This window comes from Musa acuminata, chromosome BXJ3-9 (assembly GCF_036884655.1).
Source record: "Musa acuminata AAA Group cultivar baxijiao chromosome BXJ3-9, Cavendish_Baxijiao_AAA, whole genome shotgun sequence".
Lineage (NCBI taxonomy): Eukaryota > Viridiplantae > Streptophyta > Magnoliopsida > Zingiberales > Musaceae > Musa > Musa acuminata.
In genome coordinates this window covers 41,083,888-41,111,257 of record NC_088357.1, presented here as the reverse complement: position 1 = coordinate 41,111,257, position 27,370 = coordinate 41,083,888, and the positions used below count along the sequence as shown (strand labels likewise).

The 27,370-nt window shown below is 37.7% G+C and overlaps 3 protein-coding genes and 1 long non-coding RNA gene across 7 annotated transcripts; 3 read left to right on the top strand and 1 right to left on the bottom strand.

The window, feature by feature from the left end:
• The first annotated feature begins 699 nt into the window (after window positions 1-699).
• LOC135649326 (large ribosomal subunit protein uL30w-like) lies at window positions 700-15,970 on the top strand. Of its 4 annotated transcripts, XM_065167581.1 has the most exons (7): window positions 700-855; window positions 913-1,102; window positions 1,205-1,302; window positions 1,436-1,472; window positions 1,569-1,648; window positions 4,385-4,516; window positions 15,433-15,970. In XM_065167581.1, exons 2-5 carry the CDS (start codon window positions 923-925, stop codon window positions 1,644-1,646), a joined length of 393 nt encoding a protein of 130 aa, XP_065023653.1. In that variant the 5' UTR covers window positions 700-855; window positions 913-922; the 3' UTR covers window positions 1,647-1,648; window positions 4,385-4,516; window positions 15,433-15,970. The 4 variants fall into 4 exon arrangements, with proteins under 4 accessions (XP_065023653.1, XP_065023654.1, XP_065023652.1 ...); XM_065167582.1 differs by lacking the exon at window positions 1,569-1,648; XM_065167579.1 differs by having other exon boundaries at window positions 701-855; window positions 1,205-1,472.
• Window positions 15,971-17,791: 1,821 nt separating this feature from the next.
• On the top strand, window positions 17,792-18,757 carry LOC135648928 (B-box zinc finger protein 32-like). Its single transcript, XM_065166950.1, has one exon. It carries the CDS (start codon window positions 17,930-17,932, stop codon window positions 18,644-18,646), a length of 717 nt encoding a protein of 238 aa, XP_065023022.1. The 5' UTR covers window positions 17,792-17,929; the 3' UTR covers window positions 18,647-18,757.
• Window positions 18,758-21,423: 2,666 nt separating this feature from the next.
• On the bottom strand, window positions 21,424-23,074 carry LOC135649413 (uncharacterized). The gene is made up of 2 exons (XR_010501257.1): window positions 22,621-23,074; window positions 21,424-21,627 (listed from the first exon to the last, which is right to left on the bottom strand). It is a non-coding gene; the product is annotated as an uncharacterized LOC135649413 (long non-coding RNA).
• A 192-nt stretch (window positions 23,075-23,266) lies between these two features.
• On the top strand, window positions 23,267-26,615 carry LOC135648528 (uncharacterized). Its single transcript, XM_065166288.1, has 5 exons — window positions 23,267-23,404; window positions 24,005-24,186; window positions 25,391-25,606; window positions 25,826-25,959; window positions 26,254-26,615. Exons 1-5 carry the CDS (start codon window positions 23,327-23,329, stop codon window positions 26,442-26,444), a joined length of 801 nt encoding a protein of 266 aa, XP_065022360.1. The 5' UTR covers window positions 23,267-23,326; the 3' UTR covers window positions 26,445-26,615.
• The last annotated feature ends 755 nt before the right edge of the window (window positions 26,616-27,370 follow it).

Sequence of the window (27,370 nt, the reverse complement as noted above, 5' to 3'; positions counted from 1 at the left end):
TGTATCCCTCAAATATTCCTAATGTTAGCGTCTGCACTTCCATAAAGTAAGATACAATCGACTTGAGATGTTGGGAATGTTGGCATCTTAAACATCGGACCGCAAGTTGTATCACGTGGAACGGAGGCGGTAATTTGCCTTTTCATGTGTCCTTCGTCTGTCCACGTCATCCTCGTGACTCACAACACTCCATGCGGTGAGAATCACGGTTTACTGCGCCAATTGACCTGCCGGCATGGGGCGTGGCTCAGATGTTGCCTTTAGATTCGTGCTACCAAGATCCGTGCTGACGGTAATATACCACCGTACTTTCCCGTGTTTGTCTGCTAGCAATAATTCAATCGCTTTGTCTATTTCCCGGGAATCGCCAGCAAGAAGTCTGGGCTAAGATGAGACGGAGAGAGAGCTAAAACCTGGAGTGACTTGAACCAAATCAATGGAGACGCGCATCAGTGTCGTTTCAAGTCAAGACTTGCGACACGACGATGCCAAACTGACCCGATTAGAACGGGATCCAACTGTTGTTGTCTCACTCATCGTGTGCTATGTGACGTCGCGGACCGTGACGGCACAGTAGTTTTCGACTTTACACTCGTGCAAGTCGCAATCACAAGATTTGTTTTGTTGATTTTATGTTTACGGAAACAAGATTAGAAAGTACCAAATGTATTTTCAGTTGTATGTTGTTTTTGCGTTCGGTGGTATCGTTTTTCATAACAGAAACATGAGGCTCGACCCATCAGTGAAATTATTGGGTTCATTCGTTCATACCAAGACACATCAGTCGCTCGATCGAGCGGTCGGCATGATCTTGAAGCCTTCTCGATCGTGAATCCAGTCGCCGACCCGGAAAAGGTACCGAACGTAATTCCTACGATCTCAATTTGGGGTCTTGATGTATGTCTTTTCTAGTGGGAGGGAGATGGCGACTGCGGAGGCGAAGGCGGTGATCCCGGAGTCCGCTCTGAAGAAGAGGAAGAGGGAGGAGCAGTGGGCTCTGGTGAAGAAACAGGACCTCGACGCCAAGAAGAAGAAGGCCAGGGAGAACCGAAAACTAATCTTCAGTAGAGCCAAGCAGTATGCTAAGGAGTACGAATCCCAGGTGCTTATTACTGACCACTGCACTGTCGGTGTGATCGTTCTATTTCGTTCGTGTTGTTAAAAATTCGATTTTTATCTCGTTTGGAGTTCCCATTTTTGGTAGGAAAAACAGCTGATTCGTTTGAAGAGAGAGGCCAGGATGAAGGGTGGAGTCGACTGTAGCCCTAAAGCGATGTTTCTCTTCATCATCTGCATTCGAGGGTGGGCGACACCTTTTCTCTACCCTTTTAATATATATAGTCTATTATGTCATAAATTGATTTTCTTTGTTATTTTGGTAATTAACATGTCATTTCTCTGTTTGCAATTGATCCATCAACGCCATGCACCCAAGAACACGAAAGATCTTGCCACTCCTTCGTCTCAGACAGGTGCAAATGATGAACTCATCATACATGCATAAACTTGTGTAGTTTCTCTTTCCGTTGGATCAATATTTGATACTTTCTCCCTGGAAATTGCTTTAGATATTCAATGGTGTATTTTTGGAAGTTAACAAGGCCATGATGAACATGTTGCGTCAGGTTGAACCTCATGTTACATAGGGGTATGGATTGCTGCCCTTTTTTGCATTGTTCTACCATTATTTGCTCAGAGTAGATAAAACCGATGCATTGTTGTTATATGAACTGAAGATTCAATGGTTTAGTCATCCTAACGCAAGAGTGTTAGGGAGCCGACCAGTGCTGAATATTTCATGTACGATCTGCACATGATAGCCTGGGCTTCTGCATGCTTCCACCAAAAAAAAAAAAAAGGAAAAAGGGATGCAAGTTTCAAGTCAGTATGAGGTTTAGATCAAATGTGATGGTTGATGATGGTTCATTGACTTCGTATATTTGCTATGAAGAGGGCAAGGACGGTTTATAAAAACCACATGTCCAATTATTATCAAGAAAATAAAAATAAAAAGGAAAAGAAAAATAAGAGAAGAAATGTATAACCAATAAAAACCACACGTCCATTTGTGCTTGCAATCTTTGCCTTCTCAATATTTTTTTTTTACTGATTCTTATATGGACAGAAGACCACACAAAAGCCATTCTTCATGTGGTTCCTCTTTGGATAAAAATAGAAAACAAATAAAAATTAAACCTATGTCTCGTCTAATCCGGTTCATTCGAACCGATTGACTCAACTCACTTGCGGCAATAGTCAAGTGGACTCCAGCTTCATGACGAATATAATCCTTTCCTATTCATAAATTATCACATAGGCCTCCAATTCTAGGAATAGTTATGTGATCAAAATAAGGATAGTGACGTCACTAAAAACATTCCATCCAAATGGCAAAACACTCTCCAGTTAGTGGCGATGTTGCCATAGGAAGTGGTCAACATCTCGACTCGCATCATCAATTGATAAGACCCTAGGGTTTTATCATAGAAGAAATGGGAGAAAAAGGGGATGATCACTTAAAGGGGATCGACCTCCTAGGGTTTGTCAAAAGACTGAATAATATTTCATTGCTTGATGAAAACAAATAGATACATCTCTATTTATAGAGTTCCACCCAGAGTTCATCAGAACTTGAACTCTTAATAATAAATAAATATTAAATGAACCCTTATCCGACTCTTACTAAACTAAACAAACTCAATAAAACATTATTCAAAAGCTCAGAAAATAAAGGGATTCTAACATCAATCTTTCATTCTCTTATTCTTCCCCTAAGGATCTCAAGCCCCCATAGGTGAGGGTTCCATTCTCTCGATGCTTTCATTGCTTCTTTCAATGAATCGATTCCTCGTGTTATTATTGTTGATTTTGTAGTCGTTTGGGTTTTGTGGGCTTAGCATTTGTTTCAATTGTTTGTCTTTGGTCTTCTTGCAAGATCTGGACTTGGGTGTATAGGACTTAAAGATGATACCTTTTGTTTGCCTTTTGAATCCGACTTGGTTCGGTCGATGTGGATTTATGAGCTGGAGGGTTTTAGTTGTCTTGGAGGATGATTAGTTAGATTCTCAAACAATTTCGCACTAAGCTTAGAGTGGATCATCAAGCGGTGCATGAACGATTGTGCTTATAAAAGAAATGTTCGAGGAAAGAAGATTTATGTTTAATCATATCCTTTGTGATACAAAGATTTTTAGGGGGCATCTAAGTGACCTTTAAAGGTTTTAGAATCATCTGCCTTCGTTGGATGGACATGCTGAGAAGCACATTGCCCTTTATTATAGTGTTTCCGGATTGGAATGCTACAACAAATCCTTGATATTCCAAAAATGACATTTTTGACAAGTAGTTGATTCCTTTAGTCCTGTGAGACAGCTGAGTAGAATTATGCAGGTGACCATTGGAAAAGTTTGGACACACAGTTATACACGTCCAACCTACAAAATGCATTTTGTCTGAAATGTGATGGACAATACACTTAGCCTGTGTGCAATTTGGAAAGAATGATAGGTGCTTTTCTTTTTTCTTTTAGCAAAGAAAAGCACTCGTACCTATGTATGCCTTGTAATGATTGCATCATATGTTTGTATGAGCTATCCATTAAATTAACACATTAAATGAGCTACTTTGCAAGGTTTCTTCCCTCTTACCTTTCATCCTATAGCAGTCAAAATACAGTGCTGGGATATTTTTGCCTCTTGCATATGCTTTCTGTTAGTCCAAGTGTAATTTTTAAATTATGTTATGGTATTTGACCCGACTTCTGGCAGCATGCAGTTGAAGATGCATTGCATGTTGATTGTAATATATTATGATACTGGGCATTACCTAATGCGCATGATTGTAATATATTATGATACTTCTCATTTGTGAAGATATATGGATTGAGTACGATTTGTATAGTTGTATATCTGAAAGCTTAACCGTGGTTATCAACTTTTGGGGATGGGGAAACTGGAACTTTCGAGGTACTTATGAGCATTGGGAGCCTAAAATTTTAATCACAGTATCCTGTAGTTGTTATAATCTTTAACATGAATGATTTGATTTAGGGCCTCTCATGTCAATATAGAGAACTTATTCAACAGTTTAACTCAACTCATGTAGATTTAGATTCCTTTTCTCAATTAAGATGTGATATCTTTGTTTCTTTTAGATCATGCAACTAAAAGAACTTCCTGTTACATATCATATCTCCCCTAGGTGATTCATAATATTTCAGATCCACTCTTTTCAGTCAACTACTATGGTAGCTATGTGCTGTAACCTTTTATCCCAAACTTATTGTGATATTCTGATTGCCACTGTTTTATATCATAAAGAAATTACTAATACTATGATGCTTTTGGAAAAATATCAAGCCAACTCTTATAAACCATTTCTGCAGATTGGTGCAGTTGGAAGTGATGCTCTTAAACATTGAGTGGATATAGCAACCTGATTGAAAGCTCGTGTCGACAGTCCAAGTTAGACTCGACAGTCCAAGTTAGACCCTTTTGTAGTCTCTTTTCCAACAATGGTAAGTGTGATGTTGAAAATTTTTTAGTTCAAAAATTGTATTAGGGCTTGGTATTGCTGCTGATTAGTTTTTTTTTTCCACTTTGTATTCAGTTATTTTATGCAAGTAACCAATTAGAATAATAAGGTCGTAAGCCTAGCTATTTTGGGTTCGGTTATATGGATCTTTTTGCCACTATTGAGATTTGTAAGTATTTAAATTGAGTATTAATATGTTTAATTAGGTTCAGAGTACTTAAATTTTTATTTATAGTTTTTAGGTTTAGAGACATATTTGTAAGTATTAATATGTCTTTCTAGGTTTTCCTCTACCTCTTATTATACCACTAACACTAATCATTTTATCTCTTTTGATTATCGTATCCGGAGGTCTTCTAAACATATACTCATATCATCTTAAACAAAATTTTTTCATCTTATCCTTTATCGAAGCGATACTTAGTTGTTCACAAATAAAAATATTTTTTTTTTTATCTTTCCTAGTAACTCTACATATCCATCTTAATATTCTCATCTCGGTAGTATAAATTTTCTATATATGTTGTTTCTTAATTGTCAAACCCTAAGGGTCATAAAGCATCATTAGTCTCATAACTATCTTATAAAATTTTTCTTTTAATCTCAAATATATGTGATGATCACACAAGATAATGCCCCTCATCATTTTAATCATTTTGTTTTTACTCTATGAACAATATCTTTATCGATCTTTCTATCTTGTTGAATAATTAATTCAAGATATCTAAAGCTTTTACTTAAAGGAAATTCTTATCCAATTTAACTATATTCTCATTTCTATTCCTAGAATTACCAAAATTATATCTCATATATTCCTAAAATTATATCTAAAACTTTTGGTTTATAAGGATTGCCTCTATAGCTCAAGTTTATTATTAATTCAACTTAAGCTTTCATCAATTAAGACGATATCATCAGCAAATAATATATACCAGGGAGGTTTATCATGTAAGTAGTAACTAGTAAGTTCATCCATGTTGCTAAGGAAGTGTCTTTGTTAAGGCATTCTTTTATCGAATGAGAATCTTCTATCAAATGTTATTAAGCCTAAGTGTCTCGAGGCATCCAAGTTATGATGGAAATCATCAACTTAGCAATCATACACCTCAATAGCTAAAGAGTTATGATATATATGGAATATAAATTGTCGCCCTCCAACGAATTGAAATAAAACAGATTATTCAAGATTAAGGTAAGAGAAACTATTCTAATCACTTTATCAATGAAAAATTAATAAAATGATTAGAACAGCATTTTGATTCCCTTAAAACATCTCAAACTAAGAAGTCTGATAAGTTGAAAAGAAAACAAAGATTTTTGGGTTTTGAATGCCACAAGTAGAAAAGCATGGTAAGTTTCAAAGTTCATGCAAGAACATAAAAACAAAACACTCACAAGTGTTGAAAGATGATTATATTTCTGGAAAATTATCTCTTCACAAAGGGAGTTAACCTTGTTTATATAGGACAAAGGCCAAGTTCAAAGGGAATGAACCCATTAAATGTATTAAATGACATTCATATTCCCAATTCATGAATGTTGACCATTTATAAGTCTGCCTTGAAATTCCCTATGACTAATCAAAAGACACATGATCTTTCATTTTAACAAAATAAAACCCAAACTAAAATAAAATAAGCCCATAATTCCTAATATAGCCCAACATAGCTTAATGATCTTTATTTTTCAAAATTGACTAAAATTCATCATTCTCTCAAGGCTGAACTTTCTCTTCATGATTTAGACTTATTTGAATTATATTGACCATTTTAAGCTCTTTTTGCATCCAAGAACCTTGATCGAGTCTTGACTAGTTTGCTCCTTCCAAATGTCTTCCAATAAACAAGTTAAGGCTTCTTTCATCCTTTTAACTTTAGCTCTTGTCATTGGTCCTCTATGAATAGTAAAAGGTCTTTGGCAAAATTGTGATCAACTTGTTGGTTCATATCATTCCTCCTTTCCTCGAAAAGATTCGTCCTCAAATCAGCATCTTCTTCATCTACATTAAATAAAAATAAATCTTAAATATTGAAGGTTACATTAGCATTGTCATACTCAATTGGTAGTTTCAGCTTGTATGCATTGTCATTGATTCTTTGAATGACTTGAAATTGACCATCTCCTCTTGGCATTAATTTAGACTTTCTTTGACTAGGAAATCTTTCCTTCCTCACGTGTACCCAAACCCAATCACCAGGTTCAAATACTACTTGCTTTCGACTTTTGTTGTGTTGTTTCTCATATTGTAGATTTTTCTTTTCAATTTGTGTCCGAACTCTTTCATGTAATGCTTTGACAAAATCGACTTTATGCTTACCATCCAAAGAGTTAATGGATTGAACCCATACATAACTTCAAATGAGGAATAGTTTGTTGTAGCATGCTCTCTCTATTATAAACAAACTCCATATGTGACAAACATTCCTCCCAATTTTTTAATTTTTTTTTTAATTATGGTCCTCAAAAGTATTATTAACGTTCAATTTACCACCTCCGCTTGTCCATCTATTTATGGATGACAAGTGGTTGAATACAATAACTTTGTATCCAACTAGGTTGAAAGTGTTTTTCAAAAGTGGCTAAGGAACTTCACATCTCTATCACTCATAATTGTCCTTTGAATGTCATGTAATCTCACAATTTCTTTGAAGAATAGCCCTGCAACATGTGTTGCATCATTTGTTTTGTGGCAAGGAATGAAATGTACCATTTTTCTAAACTTGTCAACATCAACAAAAATATAATATCTCCCTCCTTTTGACCTAGGTAAACCCAAGACAAAGTCCATGGATATATCACCCCAATACTCATGAGATATAGGAAGAGGAGTATGTAACTTATGACGCATTAATGTATATTTAGCTTATTTACAAATAATGCATTTCTCACACAATCTCTCAATATCTCTTTTTATGTATGGCCAAAAGAAATGATCACGTAACACATATAAAGTTTTTCTAACCCTAAAGTGGCCTATTAAACCTCCACTATGTGCCTTTCTCATAAGTAATTCTCTCATTGCATATTGAGGAACACACAACTTATTTTCTTTAAAAAGAAAATCATCATGCCTCAAGAACTTATCAAAATCCCCTTTCTCACACGTCCCATAAACATTAGCAAAATCATAGTAAGAATTGTATAAATCTTTAATATACTCAAAACCCAATAATTTTGCATCAAGTTTAGAAATTAGACATACCTTCTAGAAAGAGCAATGGCAATCACATTTTCCTTACCTTGTTTGTACTTGATGATGTACGGAAAGGATTCAATAAACTCTGCCCATTTTGCTAAGCCTACAAGTTAGCTTTCCCTGTCCTTTGAGATATTTTAAGGACTCACGATCGGTGTGTATAATGAATTTCTTGTACCAAAGATAATGCTATCATGTCTCTAACACTCTTACCAAACCATAAAACTCTTTGTCATATATCGGGTAGGTAAGACTTGCTCCACTTAGCTTCTCACTAAAGAACGTAATGGGTCTGCCTTCTTGCATTAAGACTTCTCCAATACCTATTCCACTCGTATCACACTCAATCTCAAAAGTTTTAGCAAAGTTGGGTAAAGCAAGCAAAGGTGCTGAACTGAATTTATCTTTAAGCAAGTTAAAAGTATCATCTTGTTCTTTACCCACCGAAATCCCATATTCTTTTTTATGTATTCAATTAATGGTGCTGTAGAAAAATCCTTAATGAATCTTCTATAAAAGCTAGCAAGGCCATGAAAACTTCTAACATCACTGACACTAGTGTGTTTTGAATTACTTTCACTTTTTCTTGATTAAGATGTATTCCTTTATCATTAACAACATATCCCAGAAAAGTAATTTCATTAGTATAAAAAGTGTATTTCTTTAGATTAGCATATAACTTTTTTTTTCTAAGCACATCAAACAGCTTTTAAATGTGTTACATGCTCATCTAAACTTTTATCATACACAAGTATATCATCAAAATAAACCACTACAAATTTTCCATTATAAGCACACAAAACATGGTTCATCAATCTCATGAAAGTGCTCGGTGCATTAGTTAAGCCAAAAGGCATCACCAACCATTCATATAAACTATATTTAGTTTTGAAAGCGGTTTTTCATTCATCACCGGCACACATTCTTATTTGATGATATCCATATTTTAAATCAATTTTTGAAAACACAAAAGAACCATGTAATTCATCCAACATATCATCTAGCCTAGGAATAAGATGTTTATTCTTTATCATGATTTTGTTGATGGCTCTGCAATCCAAGGTTCACAATATCGTACCGTACCGGTATTTCGACCTGGGCTCGGTACCAGTACGATACGGTATACCGAGCGGTACACCCAGGTGTACCGAGTACTGTAGTAATGCTACAGTGCTACAGTACTACAGTACTTTCGGACCGGTAACAGTCGGTCCGCATACCGACAACCTGTCGGACCGGTACGTACCGCCCGTACCGGGCGGTACGGCTCGGTACGACAGACCCTGCTGCAATCAACACATATTCTCCGAGCTCCATCCTTTTTAAGCACTAGCAAAAGAGGAACTACACATGGACTCATGCTTTCTCGCACATATCCCTTTTCCATAAGCTCACTTACTTGCTTTTAGATTTCCTTAGTCTTTTCAGGGTAGTTTAGTTTGCTTGCAATCAGAATAAAATCAATTTGATGCCCAATTCCTCTAATTGGTGGTAAACCATTAGAAACTTCTTCGGGAAAGAGATCCTCATTTTCCTACAAAATATCAATAATAATACTAGGTAAACTCTTGTCAATTTCTTTAAAAGCAATCAAAACATCCTTGTACATAAGTACAAGTAAGGGCTGCCTCATGGTTAAGGCTTTCTTCACATCACTCATTTTGACACAAACACTCATTTTTCTTTTACTCAAGTCTTCCTTGTTTTCTCCCCTTATGTTTCCCAACACCCTCATTTTTACCACTCAACTCATCTTTTCTTTTTTACTCTCTTGCTCCCTCTCCAAAGTTTTGGTTAATGAAGACTCAAGCTCCAAATATTGTTGTTTTATGTGTATTTGGTCTTCAAAAATTGTCTTTGGAGACAAAGGTCCAAGTTGATATTTTTGTTCAACCATACTCAAAGAATAATGGTTTTTAAACTCATCATGTATTACCTTTCGATCATATTGTCATGGTCTCCCCAACAACATGTGACCAGCATACCAAACTTCATCCTTATATCTACCAATTGAAAAAGAAACCAACACTTACCGATTTACTTTTACAGTACCACTATCATTCAACCACTTGTAAGATTTTGGATGTTTGATAGTAGGTAATTTCAATTTCTCCACGAGTAAGGTACTTGCCACATTTGTACAACTTCCACTATCAACAATCACATTACACAATTTGTTAACAATCAAACAATGAGTATGAAATAGATTTTCATGTTGTTCACCATATTCATTATTTTTATTTTACAAACTAAGTTTGCGTTGAACAAACAAATTTTCACCTTTAGCATATTTTATATCACTAGCATCCTCTACAGCTGGAATATCATCATCATCCTCCTTTGTCTTACTTTCAGATTCCATAATCTCATCCCTCGTGATCATAACTCTCTTATTAAGACATTCATATGTCATATGTCCCTACCTAAGGCACTTAAAACACTTAATGTCTCTAGTTTGATTAGGTTGATTCTCACCTTTACTATTGCTGCCTAATTCATTTTTGCCTTTATGTTCATTAATTTTAGGCGTAACAATGGGTTTATCATCCTTTTTACTCTAATTCGATTTCCAAGAAGAAGAAAAACCCAAATAAGATTTTGAATCAAACCTTGTGCCTTTTATTTTGAGTTGCCTCTCAATCTTCATGGCCACATTCACCATGTCCTAAATATCCATATAATATGGCAACTCTAGAAGATCAGCAATGTTCTTGTTTAATCCTCTCAAGAATCGAGCCATGGCGGCCTCATAGTCTTCCTCCACATTAGTTTTTATCATGGCTATCTTCATATCCTTTTGATATTCATCAACACTCATGGAACCTTATGTCAAAGTTTGCCCCTAGTCATTACTATAGGGATTTACATCAACGATCGTAAACTTTGACACAAGGTTCCATGAGTGTTGAGGAATATCACAAGGAGATGGAGATAGCCATGATAAGGGCTAATGTGGAGGAAGACCATGAGGCTACCATAGCTTAATTCCTAAGTGGATTAAACAAGAACATTACTGATCTTATGAAGTTGCAATACTATGTGGAGATTGAGGACATGGTGAATGTGGCCATGAAGATTGAGAGGCAACTCAAAAGAAAAGGCACAAGATATGATTCAAAACCTTATTCGGGTTCTTCTTGGAAACCAAATTGGAGTAAAAAGGATGATAAACTCATTATTAAGCCTCAAATTGATAAAACTAAAGACAAAAATGAATTAGGCAACAAGGGTAAAGGTGAGAATCAATCTAATCAAACTAAAGACATTAAGTGCTTTAAGTACCGTTGGTATGAGCATGTGACACGTGAATATCCTAATAAGAGAGTTATGATCACGAGGGATGTGATTGTGAAATCTGAAAGTGAGAGAAAAGATGATGATGCTAGTGATGTAAAGTATACTAAAGGTGAAAATTTAGTTGTTCAACACACTTAGTTTGTAAGATAAAATTGATAAACATGGTAAACAACATGAAAATCTGTTACATACTCATTGTTTGATTGCTAACAAGTTGTACAATATGATATAGAGGAAGTTATACAAATATAGCAAGTACCTTACTCGTGGAGAAATTAAAATTACCTACTATCAAACGTCCAAAACCTTATAAGTTACAATGGTTGAATGATAGTGATGTAGTAAAAGTAAATCAGCAAGTGTTAGTTTCTTTTTCAGTTGGTAGATATAAGGTTGAAGTTTAGTGTGATGTACTACCTATGTATGTTGGTCACATATTGTTGGGGAGACCATGACAATATGATCTAAGGATAATACATGATGAGTTTAAGAACCATGGACAAAAATATCAACTTGGACCTTTGCCTACAAAGATAATTTTTGAAGACCAAATGCGCATAAAACAATAATATGAGGAGCTTGAGTCTTCGTTAACCAAAACTTTAGAAACGGAGTAAGAAAGAGAGAAAAAAGAAAAAGATGAATTGAGTGGTAAAAATGAGAATGTTGGGAAACACAAGGGGAGAGAAAACAAGGAAAGCTTGAGTGAAAGAAAAATAAGTAATATGAAAAAAGCCTTAACCATAAGGCAGCCCTTACTTGTAATTATGTATAAGGACGTTTTGATTGCTTCTAATAAAATTGACAAGAGTTTGCGTAGTGTTATTGTTTATCTTTTGTCGGAAAATAAGGATCTCTTTCCCGAAGAAGTTCATAATGGTTTACTACCAATTAGAGAAATTGAGCATTAAATTGATTTCATTCCATGTACAAGCATACCAAATAGGCCAGCATATAGATGCAACCCCAAAGAGACCAAGGAAATCTAAAAGCAAGTGAGCTTATGGAAAGGGGGTATGTGCAAGAAAGTACGAGTCAATGTGTAGTTCTTGTTCTGTTGGTGCCTAAAAAGGATGGATCTTAAAGAATGTGTGTTGATTGCAGCACCATCAACAAAATCACGATAAAGTATTGACATTTTATTCCTAAGTTAGATGATATGTTGGATGAATTGCATTGTTCTTGTGTGTTTTCAAAAATTAATTTGAAATCTGGATATCATCAGATAAGAATACGTAAGGGTAATGAATAGAAAACTGCTTTCAAAACTAAACATGATTTATGTGAATGGTTGGTAACTAACGCACCTAGCACTTTCATAAGATTGATAAACCATATTTTGCATGCTTACATTGGAAAGTTTATAGTGGTTTATTTTGATGATATACTTGTATATAGCAAAAGTTTTGATGAGCATATAACATATTTAAAAATTATTTTTGATGTACTTAAAAAAGAAAAATTATATATTAATCTAAAGAAATGTACTTTTTGTACTAATGAAATTATTTTTCTTGGATATGTTGTAAACAATAAAGGAATACATGTTAATCAAGAAAAAATAATTAGGGAGTTACCAAAACCCACTAGAGTTTGTGATGTTAGAAGTTTTCATGATCTTATTAACTTTTATAGAAGATTCATTAAGGATTTTTCTACAATTGTTGCACTATTAATTGAATGCATCGAAAAGAATATGAGATTTAGGTGGGGGGTAAAGAATAAGATGATACATTTAACTTGCTTAAAAACAAACTCAGTTTAGTATCTTTGCTTGCTTTACTTAACTTTACTGAAACTTTTGTGATTGAGTGTGATGCAAGTGGAATAGGTGTTGGAGGAAGAAGGCAGACCCATTGTATTCTTTAGTGAGAAGCTAAGTGGAGCAAGCCTTAACTACTCGATAAATAACAAGGAGTTTTACGCTTTCGTAAGAGTATTAGAGGCATGACAGCACTATCTTTGGTACAAGAAATTCTTTATATACATTGATCATGAGTCCTTGAAATATCTCAAAGGACAAGGAAAGCTAAGCCACAGGCATGCTAAATGGGTGAAGTTTATTGAATCATTTCTATACATCATCAAGTACAAACAAGGTAAGGAAAATGTGATTGTCGATGCTCTTTCTAGAAGGTATGCTCTAATTTCTAAACTTGATGCAAAATTAATGGGTTTTGAGTACTTTAAAGATTTATACAATTCTGACCATGATTTTACGAAAGTTTATGGGGCATGTGAGAAAGGGGGTTTTGACAAGTTTTTCAGATATGATGGTTTTCTTTTTAAAGAAAACAAGTTGTGTGTTTCTCAATGTTCAATGAGAGAATTACTTGTAAAAGAAGCACATAGTGGAGGTTTAATGGGGATTTTGGGGTTTGAAAAACTTTAGATGTGTTAAGTGATCAGTTTTTTTTTTTTGCCACTAAAGTAATGTCTCATGAGTTATATACTTCTCTTCCTATAACTAGTGAGTCTTGGGTTGATATATCCATGGACTTTGTCTTGGGTTTACCTAGGTCAAAAGAAGGGAGATATTATATTTTTATTATTGTTGACAGGTTTAGCAAGATGACATATTTCATTCCTTGCCACAAAACAGATGATACAACACATGTTGCGGGGTCGTTCTTCAAAGAAATTATGAGATTGCATGGCATTCTAAGGACAATTGTGGGTGATAGAGATGTGAAGTTCCTTAACCACTTTTGGAAAACACTTTGGAGCAAGTTGGGTACAAGGTTGTTGTATTCAAAAATTCTTTTTCACATTTGTAACTATAAACAAGGCCAACTCCTTTTTAGGGTTATAATTCAAAAATTATATATTAATCTAAAGAAGTTCCTTGCCTAGTTTCAAGAAAGGTGGTAAATCAAACTTTATCAATATTTTTTAGGGTTATAATTCAAAAGAATTTAAAAAAATAGGAGGAATCTTTGTCACATTTGGAGTTTGCTTATAACAGAAGTGTGTATACTACAATAAACCATCCCTCATTTGAAGTTGTGTACGGGTTCAATCTATAAACTCCTATAAATTTGCTATCTTTACCTTTGGTAAAGGCCAATTTGGATGGTAAGAAAAATGATTATTTTGTCAAAGCATTGCATGAAAGAGTCTAGACACAAATTGAAAAGAAAACTCTATAATATGAGAAACAACACAACAAAGGCCGAAAGCAAGTAGTATTTGAACCTAGTAATTGGGTTTGGGTACACTCAAAGAAACATTAATGCAAGAGTAGATGATCCATTTGGAGTCCTTCAAAAAATCAATGACAATGCGTACAAGCTAGAACTATCAGAACTATCAGGTGAGTATAGCAATATAGTGCAACCTTTAATGTTTTTTATTTATCTTTGTTTGATGAAGGTACTGATTTGAGGATGAATCCTTTCAAGGAAATGGGGAATGATATGAACCAGTAAGTTGATCACAATTCTACCAAAGACCCTTCAACTATTCATGGAGGATTATTGACAAGAACTAAAGATAAAATAATGAAAGAAGCCTTGACTTGTTTATTTGAAGGAGCAAGCTGGTCAAGACTCGGTCAAAGTTCTATAGATGCAAAAAGAGTCTAAAATAGTCAACATGATTCAAATAAGTCCAAATCATAAAGAGAAAGTCTAGCCTTGAGAGAATGACGAATTTTAACTCATTTTGAAGAATAAAGGTCATTCAGCCATGTTAGACCATATTAGGAATTATGGACTTATTCACGAATGATCTAATATTTAGCCATTCAAATAAGTTCAAAGCAGATTCATGAACGATATACATTTACGAGTTGGGAATATGAATATCATTTAATGAATTACCCTTTATACTTGGCATTTGTAACATATAAACAAGGCCAACTCCCTTTGTAACTAGGTAATTCAGAAGTATAATCATTTTTCACTATTGTTAAGTGTTTTATTTTTTAGTTAGTACATGAACTTTGAAACTTATCAAACTTTTCTATGGTGTTCAAAACCCAAAATTCTTTGTTTTTCCTTTTAACTTATCAAACTTCTTAGTTTATGACGTTTTAAGGAAATCAAAATGTTATTCTAATTATTTTATTAATTTTTTATTGATAAAGTGATTAGAATAGTTTTTATTACTTCAATCTTGAACGATCAATCTTGTTTCAATTGAGTGTGAATTTGCATTTCATATGTCTCGTAGCTCTTTAGCTATTGGGATGTATAGTTACTAAGTTGATGATTTCTATCAGAGTGAATGGAACACTCAAAATGCATTAATAGGTAGTAGAATTGTCTTTCCTACGGATCATTTTACGGGAAGTATTTTTATCCACTTTGGGTTGGTTTTCGATGACTCCATAGGATGGAGAGGGTTGGTTTTCGATAAGCGCAAAGGATGGAGATTTATCATGGTTTAATGTTGCACCTGTGCAGGTTATATACTAGAATACATGCTCTTAGACCTAAGTCGAAGGCCAAGACAGCAGCAATCTGCAAGTCTACCACGGCTTTAAATGTGAATCAGAGAAACACGGAATCTAGCGGCAAAGAGCCCCAGCCTACCACCCCATTATCCACGTCTTCCGAAGCAGCAGGTATACAAACGCACAAGATCTGAATGCTGTCATCGTCACAGAAGTGGAGCCTGTTGTTGGAGCAGTGGCAATTCAGAAGAGCTTCAAAAGTGACGACAAATTGCCAGTGCTCCAACAACAGGCTCCGCCAGAGGGCCGAGGTTGATAAGAAGAAGGCACTGGCAATTCATTGTCACTTAACCTGAAAGAATGCTCAGGTGGATAAGCAGAAGATTGATGCAAGGAACTAAGAGCTTGAAAAGACTATAATGTATCTATATATCAGGTGGGGATAGAGAGTGCAATTCCACAAATTGTAAATCTTAATCTCGTTCTTTGTACATTGCTATATGCATGCAACCAACCCTAATTGCTGAGTAACTTTGGGGTGTGCTGCCTGATGTGGTGTCCTGTCTGCATTGGTGCTCTCTTTAGCTTGTCGGGGTATTTGATCTTTTACCTTGTGAAAGTATTTCTTACAACAAGATTAAAATCAATGCTTTTTAATATGACTAATATTTTTTTATCCAATCAGTAAATGGACATATCTGATTGATTGAGAAAATATTTCCCTAATCAGAAAATTAATATCAATTTTTTATATTACTAATGTGTTATACATGTGGAGTCAGTCCGATAAAAAAAATTGGCTACCACATCCCATAAATCAAAATAGAATCAATGATGATTTAAACTCTCTTTTTCCTTACCAAACCTCGAGTCCCATCGTGAACTATTTTTGTGAATGTTTGATGGCAAGGATAGCGAGTGTATTAGATCTTCTCAAGGCTAGATTTTCTAAGGTCGGATCTATTCTGCCAAGCCAAATTGTTAATGACCAACGTCAACACTAATTGCACCTTTAGTATGATGGTATAATTACTATTAAGGCCTATTTATCCAGACGGATGATCTTGAGCCGAGTTGCTGCTTGACATCATATCACATCCAAAGCATTCGAGAACCACAATCACTCGTCTGCGGAGGTCAGGACAAGAAACCTGTCCTGTTGCAATTCGACGTCCAGATTGCACAAGTCACACATGGCGTCTCCGGTGACCCAAGCGGGGGCAGGCGATGCACATGAGATCACAAGCGAGCCAGCAAGCTAGTGGCCTTCGTTGGCACCGTTACCGCCTCGTAGAAAAGTGAAGGCCGAGTTCATGGTGTTGCTTTCCCCATCCCCTGTTTCTCTGCAAATTGACAAGATCTCTCTCTCTCTCTCTCTCTCTCTCTCATTGTTGAGGTCGTCCAACATGATATATCCTTAATTCATTTCTGTGATCCCTCTTGCTTGCTTTGGAATTAGTGGTGGCTCGATTGATTGGTTAGGCCATAACTTGAGAGTTAGGAACGTGAGATGATCAAGTGATACGACTATACGGTGGGCACACGTGGAGATCCCCAGTATCACGTGTTCGCCCGCGCCGCTGGCACTCGCATGCGTGGTGCCATGCTGCGCCGGTGTTCCCATCGTACGACGACGTCATCGCATCGCCAAACGAGTGGCCGTGATGCGTCGCTGCCTTCAGTGCCACGCGCGCCCTCCCCTTCTCCCGACGGTCGAGGGGGTGTTTTCGTCAGTTGAAGCAGGCGAAGGTCAGCTTCGTTTTCGCGGAGCCACAAAGAACGGCCACGTGTTCGTGTGCCCTGAGGGGCCCACATCAACTCTGCCTGTGGTCTCGCGCGATGGTGATTTCGTCGGTCGATGTACAGAGGCGGTTCGCGGCGCCACAAGGATCGGCCACGTGTTCGCTCACCCGCGTGGCCCGCGGGCAGATATTTTGTCTCGTGGTCAGAAATAGACGCGAAACCGTGGACGAGACTTGCTGGGCCCCGTGTGGCGTGTCGTTTTGTTAAATGAGTTAAAGCTACCCGAACCTCCCACCTGCTTCGTGACTGGAAGTAGCAGTGGTTTCGCTGTGCGGGGCCCGTCACCTGTGACTAATCAATCATCCCGGGGGGTTAACGAAGTGATCAATTAAGTACCACGGAAAATTAGCAAAAATAAAATTATTGAAACAACGAAAAAAGAGTTAAGTCATTGCGGGATTTTTTTTTTTCTGGAAACGAATAAAAAAGATAAAATAAAAGAAGGAAAATGAACAGTTGGAAACGAAGGCGGCACGTGGCCTGGCCAGCGATGGCTCTACAACGACCCCAAGTCCATTCTTTACCTGTATCTGTGTTTATATATACAGATATCAAACATTATTCGTTTGTATTGCCACCCAACGCCAGCTCTTCAAGGGAAATAACTTCCTCCCCCCAAGAAGCCAAGTCATCCCTACCAAACACCACTCCTCCCCCCCTGCAAAACATTCCCACCTCCGCCTTCTGCACCGGGAGTTTCGGAGATGAAGCAGCGGCCTGCTTGTGCGCTCTGCGGGGGCGAGGCGGCGGTCTACTGCGAGCCGGACGCGGCCTTCCTTTGTTGGGCCTGCGACGCGTCCGTTCACGGCGCCAACTTCCTCGTAGCTCGCCACGTCCGCCAGGCCACCTGTGCCGCTTGCCACTCCCTCGACGCTGGCTGTCGCGTCTCCGGCGCAGGTCCGCAGCGGGTCCGCCCCCTCTGCGCTTCCTGCGATCCCGATCCTGCTGCTCCCCCTTCGCACTCCGAGGCCTATTCGTCCTCTAGCTCTAGCCTCTCCACCTCCGAGTCCACGGCAGCGCCTCGGGCGAAGAAGCCCGCAGATCCTCGGCGGACGGCCACAAAGCGACGACGCGGGGTGGTTGAGGAGAGGGTGGAGGCCGTCCTGCTAGGCTGGAGCCGGAGGATGGGGTTGCGGAGCGGACGGCGGTGCGTGGAAGCGGCGGCCCGCGTGGTTGGCCTGCACCAGGAAACGACCGCGGCCCTGCCGCTACCGGTGGCCCTCGCGGCCGCGTTGTGGTTCGCCTTCAAGCTCCGGGAGCAGGATGCGGCAGCGGAAAGGGGCAGTTGGGCGGCGCTCCGGCGACTGGAGGCGTGCTCCGGAGTGCCTGCGAGGCTAATCGCCGCCGCCGCGTCGCGGATCGCCCGGGTCGCCGAACGCGAAGTCCGAGTCGCCGAGGAGGGCTGGGCCGAGTGCACGTAGCCGAACGATCCTGTCCGCGTGCATTTGTTTACTAATTAATCTCCCAAGTCCTTTCTTATTGAAGGGAAAACATGGCCATAATAATACTACTATACAGTTTATGGTGGGTTACGTATATGATTGATTGACACATAGATCTTTAAATGTTTGTGGTCATTACATCAGACATCAAGCGAGTAAAGAACACAAACACACATACACACACAAATAAATAAATAAATATATATATATATATAATATAATATAATATAATATAATATAATATAATATAATATAATAAGAAAAATATTGTGTCAAAAAACCAGAATGTAATTGGTTCAGCATGTAAGGATTTGACCATACATGGGTTTTGAAGATTAAGACCTCTGTGGAACATGATAGATGAAAGTTATGAATCATGGAGGGTGGATCAACCTTTTGAGATATAGCTTGTTCAAGTGCAAGATTGGAGCCCTCCACTTTCCTCGAGCCAAAAATCATTTTCCCATATGCATGATAAAATGATTGCAATACGTTGTAATATGTCATTGAAGTCAACGCTGGTTCGTCTGAACTGGAAAAGAAATTGGTTTTTTTGTTTTGACTTGAATGAAATGAGAGAATAATCTCCGGTTGTGTTGAAACAACGCATACAACGCAGGCATGAGTTGAAATCAGAAGGTATATGACATGGACTGCCGGGAGCTCGCATGAAATTCAACATGCTGAGTTGAAACCAGGAGACAGACCTAACACGAACGCCACATCATTACCACTCTGACATCGAATAGGATGTGCCACCAAATTCGATTCGACTCAACATGATGCACGATAATGACGTCAAACTTCAACTGCTGCAATGTCATGGTTCGGTCAACTGTTCACGTCCAAGTAACATCCATTGATAACCATGCCTAAATATTAACTCAGTTCCTCTCGACGGCTATAAATCTTCCAAATCCTTGATTATTCATGTTAATTTTTCAACACTGAAACATTGAACCACCACGAATCAACAAGTCTCTAAAAGATTAAACTAGCTAGTTGTTGAGAATTGATTCATATCAGTTATCTAGGTAGTTATCATGTTCAAAATCGTTTTAGGCATGTTTCAAGAAATGACCTATGGTCTAAAAGTTATAAGGTAATTCCTATAACTACATCAATCATGAATGACATGGGGAGTGAAATAGTTACAACTAAGTCTTATAAATAAGATCGTAGTTCATGAAACAAAAGATAAACAGAATACACTTGGAAATATCTTGTAAGTATTCTATGTCAATCTTCTTATTTTAAATACTAATCGATTTTCTTGATAAAAAAATTTTTGTTAATTGCATCATAATATTTCGTTTCCTTCCTCTTCCATCCCCAACACTAACTTCTTTCCTGGTCTGACAAAACTGAAGTCATCTTCCTCTTCTTACTACCTTCTTGATGACTACTCTAGCATTGAGCTTGTTGTCTAAAACTTCTCATCCACTCCCATGATTTATCATACTAACAGTCTGGTTGCTAAGGATACAGATAACTGTTCCTCGTGAAACTGGCAGACCTGGAAAGCCTAGCAAGTGATTAAAGTAAACGATTTGTGGTGGTCCTTTGCTACTTCTAACACACTATTTCATTGATTAGAGGATATAAACTTGTTAAATACAGGTGTTTGGGAGCTTTTTACATATAGTTTACTGTAGTCTTTTTATGAATACTCTGATGCTATCTATTGGAAGCTTGAAAAAGTGCCTACTCTGTGTATCCTCCCAACACTATCATTGTGTTTCAAAACAACCAAGTTTTAATTATCTTCTAATCTACTGTGGGTCAAATAACACAGCTGTGTATCACTGATACTCCAGCAAAGCAAATTTGCATAATACTCCAACAAAAGCACACAGGGAAGGGGCTACCATCCAATTATTCATGGTGGGAAGCAACCATAACCTACTTTATTTGAACATATAAGTACATGCCTATTCCAAGTCTTAACATTTCTGTTTTCAGCTTTCAACACACACATTGGTGTATCCACACAAGTTAACTGAGAGCAAGCAATGCAGAAAGCCAAGTATTTTCACATAATTGCATGATCTGAAGTCTAGTTACCATAAATATTTAGATTTTCATCTAATCTGAATTTTCAAAATGTCGAAGAACATATGAAAGATATATATATATATATATATATATATATATAATTATAAACTTACTGTTTCACCTTCATCCTTCTCTTATCTGAATGGGTCTTATCTAAATTTCTGGGGAAGGAAGGAAATGGAAAGTATATGGCCAATATCTTGCCTCAAACAATGTCAGAAGTTTTTCTAATTCTTTCGAGTTCTTCATATAAAGTATCATCCACAAAGTGTTACAGGCAAATTTTGCTATAAAGTTACCAAAGTTGGTCCTGATTGTGCTTGTAAAGAGGCAATGAACTGTTGGTCATATGACATTTCATTAGCATATCATTGTTTCAGGATAGAGATAGACTAACGAGTGAACATGGTTGTGGAATTATTTAGCACCTATCATGTACACAAGGTATTAATGTCTTTTATTTCTTCTTCATACTTCCCCTTCTGCATGATTTTGCATCCGGTTTTGCATGATTGTTTAAAAAGGCAGAAGGTACCAAGACATAAATGCAGGTAAGGACCACTTAATAGCAAAGCAATTTACATACTTCAGTTTCCATAATGGCAGAGATAAAACACTCAGAAATTACCTTAATAAAAAAATTCAGAAACTTATTTACCGAAATGTACTAATGCATGCTTTTGCACCGGTGAATAATGCTGTTTTTGTCAAAAAAAATCAGAAAATATTTTGCATCATGATCATAGATGTATAGTGTCCATGACAATTAAATTCGGGAAAAAAATCATAACATACTGTTGTTTCAACTCTGCAGCTGAAAATAAATCACAAACAACTTGGTTTAGGTAAGTAGAAAATGAATGTAGGTATCCATTCCTCGTCATCCAAATGAAAGCTCTTCAACCCTGACATGAACAAAATGATACCGAGTGAGGTCCAGAAGAAAATACTGGACACTAAAAATCAGAGTGCATTGCATTTGATTTACATTTTACATTACATATAATATTTCATTTATAACACCAGAATCGCCCGATTAACTTTTTCTAGTGCTTTGTCAATGACTATGGTTGGTGTTCGATCACACTCAAGAAAGATTATTTTCCTTGCCATGGAGCATTCAATAAAAATGGGGGCGCAAAAGCACAAAAAAAAAAGGGCTCAAAAAACGAAGTTGCTGTGTTTTGAGTACAAAGAACATTAACATATCCTTGTGTGAACCTGAGCAGGCCCAAAATGGAGATTCAACAGAAAGCAGATACAACTTGAAATTTACCCAGAAATGCTTCCATACACATGATAATTTGAGCTTATTCTGAAAAGAACATTCTACCAGCATGCCAGATAATTAATAATAAAAAGATTCACTTGAACGATAATTCCTGACAAATTTTCAAGTCAAGTTAGCAGCTAAGACTCCGTAGATTGGGTTACAAGGATAAAGCTACTATTCCAATATATATAATTTCACGCCAATCTTTGTTGTTTCCCCTGGAAAATGTATGTCATTTTTGCTGCAGTCAAAATACTTAACGGACTCAGGAATGGGGAATCTAAATAAGCTATAAATAATCCAACTACTCAACTAGTTTGCAACTGCAATGCATGATGATCTTTAACCCTTTCCTCAGATGATAATTTCTGTTCCCGGCGGATTGGAACAGTATTGTAAACTGTAACTCTTAATTCTTATTTTAGCAATAAGAATAAAGCAAAATCGATCCATAAGCTGTAACCCAAATCTTGCAGTCAAACATATTTCGGTTGATTATCAGGCCAGTTAGAACTTTTTGGTTGATTCGAAACATCACGAATCGAATCATAATATAATGATAATAATCTTCCTTTTTAACTCCAAAACCATGACGGAAACATCAAGGACAGAGATACGGGTCGACCTGGGAGAATCGGTGGCCGGCAGCCATCAGTGGTGGCCGGCGGCGGCGGCGTGCTGCTGGTGCTCGAGGTGGCGGCGCTCCTCGGGGAGGGCGACGAGGTAGGAGAAGATCATGCCACCGAAGTAGACATGGTAGAGAGGCTGGATGGAGCCTGTCTCGATGTACTTCTAGATGTAGCGATCAACCGCCTGGTCCGCGCTCTTCTTGTTGTGATCCCATTACAGCTTGGGCTTCAGGTACGAGGGAAGCTCCCTCACCTTCATCCCCTTGATCTCGTTGTAGAACGCTCGCAGCGCCATTGGAGCACCGCCATAGCTCAAATCCACAACCACATAATCGAGATAACCCAAAAGAGGCGGACTTTGCGGATCCACGACCCCAGTTTCCGATCTGAATTCGAAAATTCTCATATTTAGATTCATATTCGGGTCGCATGTTTCTTACGGGACTTGGATTTGGGCATTCAGTGAGATCCGATCCGATAGCAATCTGCGCTTTCACGAATCGTTTGTGTATTTGACGGATTTTGCCTCGCTGGCGGCAACTACGGTGCATCAGCCCGTGTTCCGAAACGTGGACGGTGGAGATCAATTGTGACGTGTCGGGCTTGACTTATTATAGCTGCTGCCTGAGGGAACAACATACCACTCAACTCGCTCCCTATCTCGTCTCCGCGAAACACAATCTTTCCATTTTCCCTTCGGCAATGGCGGAAGAACCCCAAACCGATCGCTCTCATCCCCATCCGACACCTCCAACCACGAATAGCGCTGTTACACCTCAGGTGCGTGTAATCGTTTGGATCCCTTCGACCCCGCCCATGGCTTGGCCGTCTCTTTTTGATTCATTTGCTGGATCGGATCGGTTTCGTTAGAGGTAGGGTTTGTGTCGGCCGATATGTGGGTAAAACACGATTATTCTGCTTTCTTGCCCACTTCGGAATTTTATGATTATACGTCTCGCTTCCATTCGTTCAACTCTGCGTTTGGTGACTTTGGTCCTGAGAATCGACATCTGGGCTTCTTGTGTTTTCTCTGAGTCATTGGTTTATAAGTGGAGTTTGGAAGCGTTAAAGATTTAGTATTTTTCATCCCTCTTCTCGTTACATCTCGTTTGTGATGGGTGTGTCATTCGGGAATATATGAGCCATATGGGCGGTAAGTAACCATCTGAAGCGAAGTGATAATTTCCCCTCTTCTCGAGGAAAATATAATATATCAGCTTGTGTAAATTCTTCAACGTAGATGTTAAAGTTGGATTTTTTTTTAGTGCATATCTCTTTTCTGTGGACTATTAATTGCATTGGAGAAATTAATTCCTCTAAGAAGGGCCCAATTATTTTGTCTTTTGATGGTTACTGACCTCGTATGTGTTGGCAATTCAGGTACCTGGTATTTCTGGCTTCCAGGTGTCTCCACTCATTTTGCCTGGAATGCTTCCTATCCAAAATCCAGATTACAATGAACATGGATCAGGAATTTATGCTATTCCATATCTTCCATACACGAGTCCAATGGCTGGGTTTTCTCCTGATACTCTCATTCCATTAAAGTATAACATACCAACGTACGCTTTTATTTCCTTCTGCTAAATCATATCATCTTTTCTTTTGGGTTTAATCAAATTGTAGGCATTTAAATCGAGTCTCTTTTAGTTTCTTAAGACTTCCCCCTGATATTTGTGTTGTTAAAAGCAAGGAACCTGGCTCACCTGTGAAGCCTCTGCAATGTAAAGATAATTGCCTAAAACTGGATACAAAATGAGGTGTAGCTTTATCATGTTTGCATTCAATCAATAATTTTCAATTTCTGGATACAATGTTGAAGTTCTTCTTTGAGAAAAATTTACTTTTAAGCAGTATTGCCCATTTGATCCTTCATTAAACTTAAGTGCACGCATAAACTTCAGAACATATTTTTGTTGAATTATTTTTCACTGTAATAGCTGATGCCTTATCTGGTAATTTACTTTTTCCAATTTGTCAGAGGGTTTTCTGTTAGTTAGAACACTGTTACTGTTATTTTCCTTGCCATTTTGTCCTTGGTTTTGGTGACATTAATCCAACTGTACCTTCTTTTTCTGATTATCATTTGTCAATCCATCGCATAAATCAATGTCCATCTTTTGAAATGTTTTTTGCAAGATACTGTTTCTTGAAAAGCAAGATATAAGAATGTGAAGAATGGACTATATTCAGTCTAAATATTATTAATTATACAATTGGTAACCATATAAATTTACATTGCTATTGTGCATTGGCAGGTTATTTAAACAGGTAAGAGTATACAAACAGCATCCTTCTTCCTAAATAACTACCATGAAAATAGAACACCTATTGCTTTGCAGAATCATACCTTTTGACCATTGACCACTTTATTATCACGATTTTGCTGAAGGATTATAAGTCTTATAATATTTACATACTTAGCTGAACAGAATTCATTTTTGCCTTTCTTTCATCTTAGAATCCTTCTGCTCCTTCTTCCCTCTTCTTTACTCTTTTGAGGATCTAAAATCAGCTATGAATATTCAAAATCAGACAACTTCGGTCGCATTTGATTGATTCTGGCCAATTCCAACTTATTTCTGGCTATAAGGTTGACAAATCAATTACAACAGATCAGTCTTGGATGAGGAATCAGATGTACTGTGCTAAAATTGGCCAAAACTGCAACTATGCTTGTTGGTCTATGTCATAAACAGAGTGAAAGTATACTAGAAACAATAATGTGAACACATTCTTTTCTTATATCTTATGTGCATCTTTCAGGAGGCCAAGTTCTGGAGGAGCTAGTGATGAGCATGGGCAGGAAGCGAGGCAGCAACATGGCCCTCAAAGACAAGTAGCAGTAAGGAGATTCCACTTTGCATTTCAGCTTGACTTGGGTCTGATCATCAAGTTGGCGGCTATGGTCTTTCTTCTCAGTCAGGATGGATCATCGCAAAAGCTTGTTCTCCTTATTTTCTTTGCATCATTGGTTTATCTGTGAGATCAAATTCTTTCACTATAATACCTGGAATAGATTTTGTGCTTTCATTTGCCACAGTTTGCATTTAGTCCCAGTCAATCACCAACAATCTACAATCCTCTGGCTATTATCGGAAATGTAAATGTGATAGCATAGTTTTGGCTGGTGTCTTAATAGCTTTTGTGGTGGATCGTTTGTCTCAACTTCTAATTTCTTTATGCCTTCCTAATTCATAGATATCAAACTGGAGCTCTTGCTCCTTTTATACAATGGCTTCAGCAAGCAGGTGCTCCTCGTCGATTGCAAGCTCCTATACGGCTACAGAATGGCCCTCCTGTTGGTCGTGATGGTCAGAATAATCCTCAACCTGGTATGCTCCTAAACCTGTGAAGAGTATGTTCCTTGATGTCCTCTCAAGTCTTAATTACTATTTTGCTTTTCTTCATCTCAAGCCATAACATCGTGCCAATGAGTTTTGGGAACATCACCTAAGTGAATCATTGAGATAATTGTATTCATGGTCCCAAATTTTCCTTTGTAGATTATGCAATTGCTACTTTGTGGATGGACCTCTATAGCAAATTCTGGAAAGCCATTTCAAACAAAGTTGAGTTGGAACCATGTGTGTTTTCTGTACTAAAACATGTCTTTTTAATGGCTGCAGTTGAAAATCATGGTGTTGACGATCAGAATCCGAACCAACCAGCTGAAAACCAGGAGCAACCAGATACCAATGACAACCATCCAGAACGTGAAGGACACCGAAACAATTTTTGGGGGGTGGTGAAAGAGATTCAATTGTTTGTTGTCGGGTTCTTGACTTCTCTTCTTCCAGGCTTCCATAACAACAATTAATTTATTTCCATAAGTCTTTTCCAAACAATCAATAGGTTGTGATTATTTAGGTCTGAACATGAGCAAAAAGGGTAACTGAGAAGGTTATAGTCTGTTCTTACCACTATCTTCATGTTTCTTCGAATACAAGTGGATTCTTATGTCATGTGGAAAGTTTGATTTTGATTTTAACCGATACTGTGTATGATATCGGTTCCATGTGTATGATAGATATCACTTTGAAAAAGTTACAGGCCTCACTTGCAAACCATTGTGAAATGTCCCAACATTCAATCTAAAGTTGGGACAATACAAATGTGCATACATCGCATTGCAAGCTGAAACATCACATTTGTCTCGTCACCATTCATATCCAATGTTGTTATCTGAAATTAACCATGCAAACCCAATTAGAAGAGACAGCACAACAAAGGTATGGTTTATGTTACTTGTGACCATTAGTGCAGTCTGTAGCGCTCACACTGTGAGCTTTGGCTTTTTGGATATATTGGATTTTGCAAAAAAACACCCTTTTTTTCTATTTATATATAGTTGAATCAGTAGGTTTACTTGGGATTTTTGTCACGTGTCATTCGTGGAGGTGATCAAGTAGGACGCTTTTGGGTTGGGTCGAGGGCCACATGCTGTTTTTAAAGTTCATAACTTATGCCTTCGTAAGAAAGGCCCTCCCTTTTGGTTGGGTTGTGGGTGACAGGTTGGCTTCAAAGCGGTAAACAGGAAGGCAGGTCCATCCGGTTCTGAAGCTAGAAACGCACATGAAAAATGTGCGGCAAATGCCGATCTCACCCATGTAATGATAGAACGAGATCCTTTCGCTAGCCATGTCACGGACGGAAACAAGGTATTCAATGGAATGCTTGATAAAGCGTCTACCTAATAGAATTTAATATGCTTCTAACATCAACATGTGCAGCAACCCATCATTA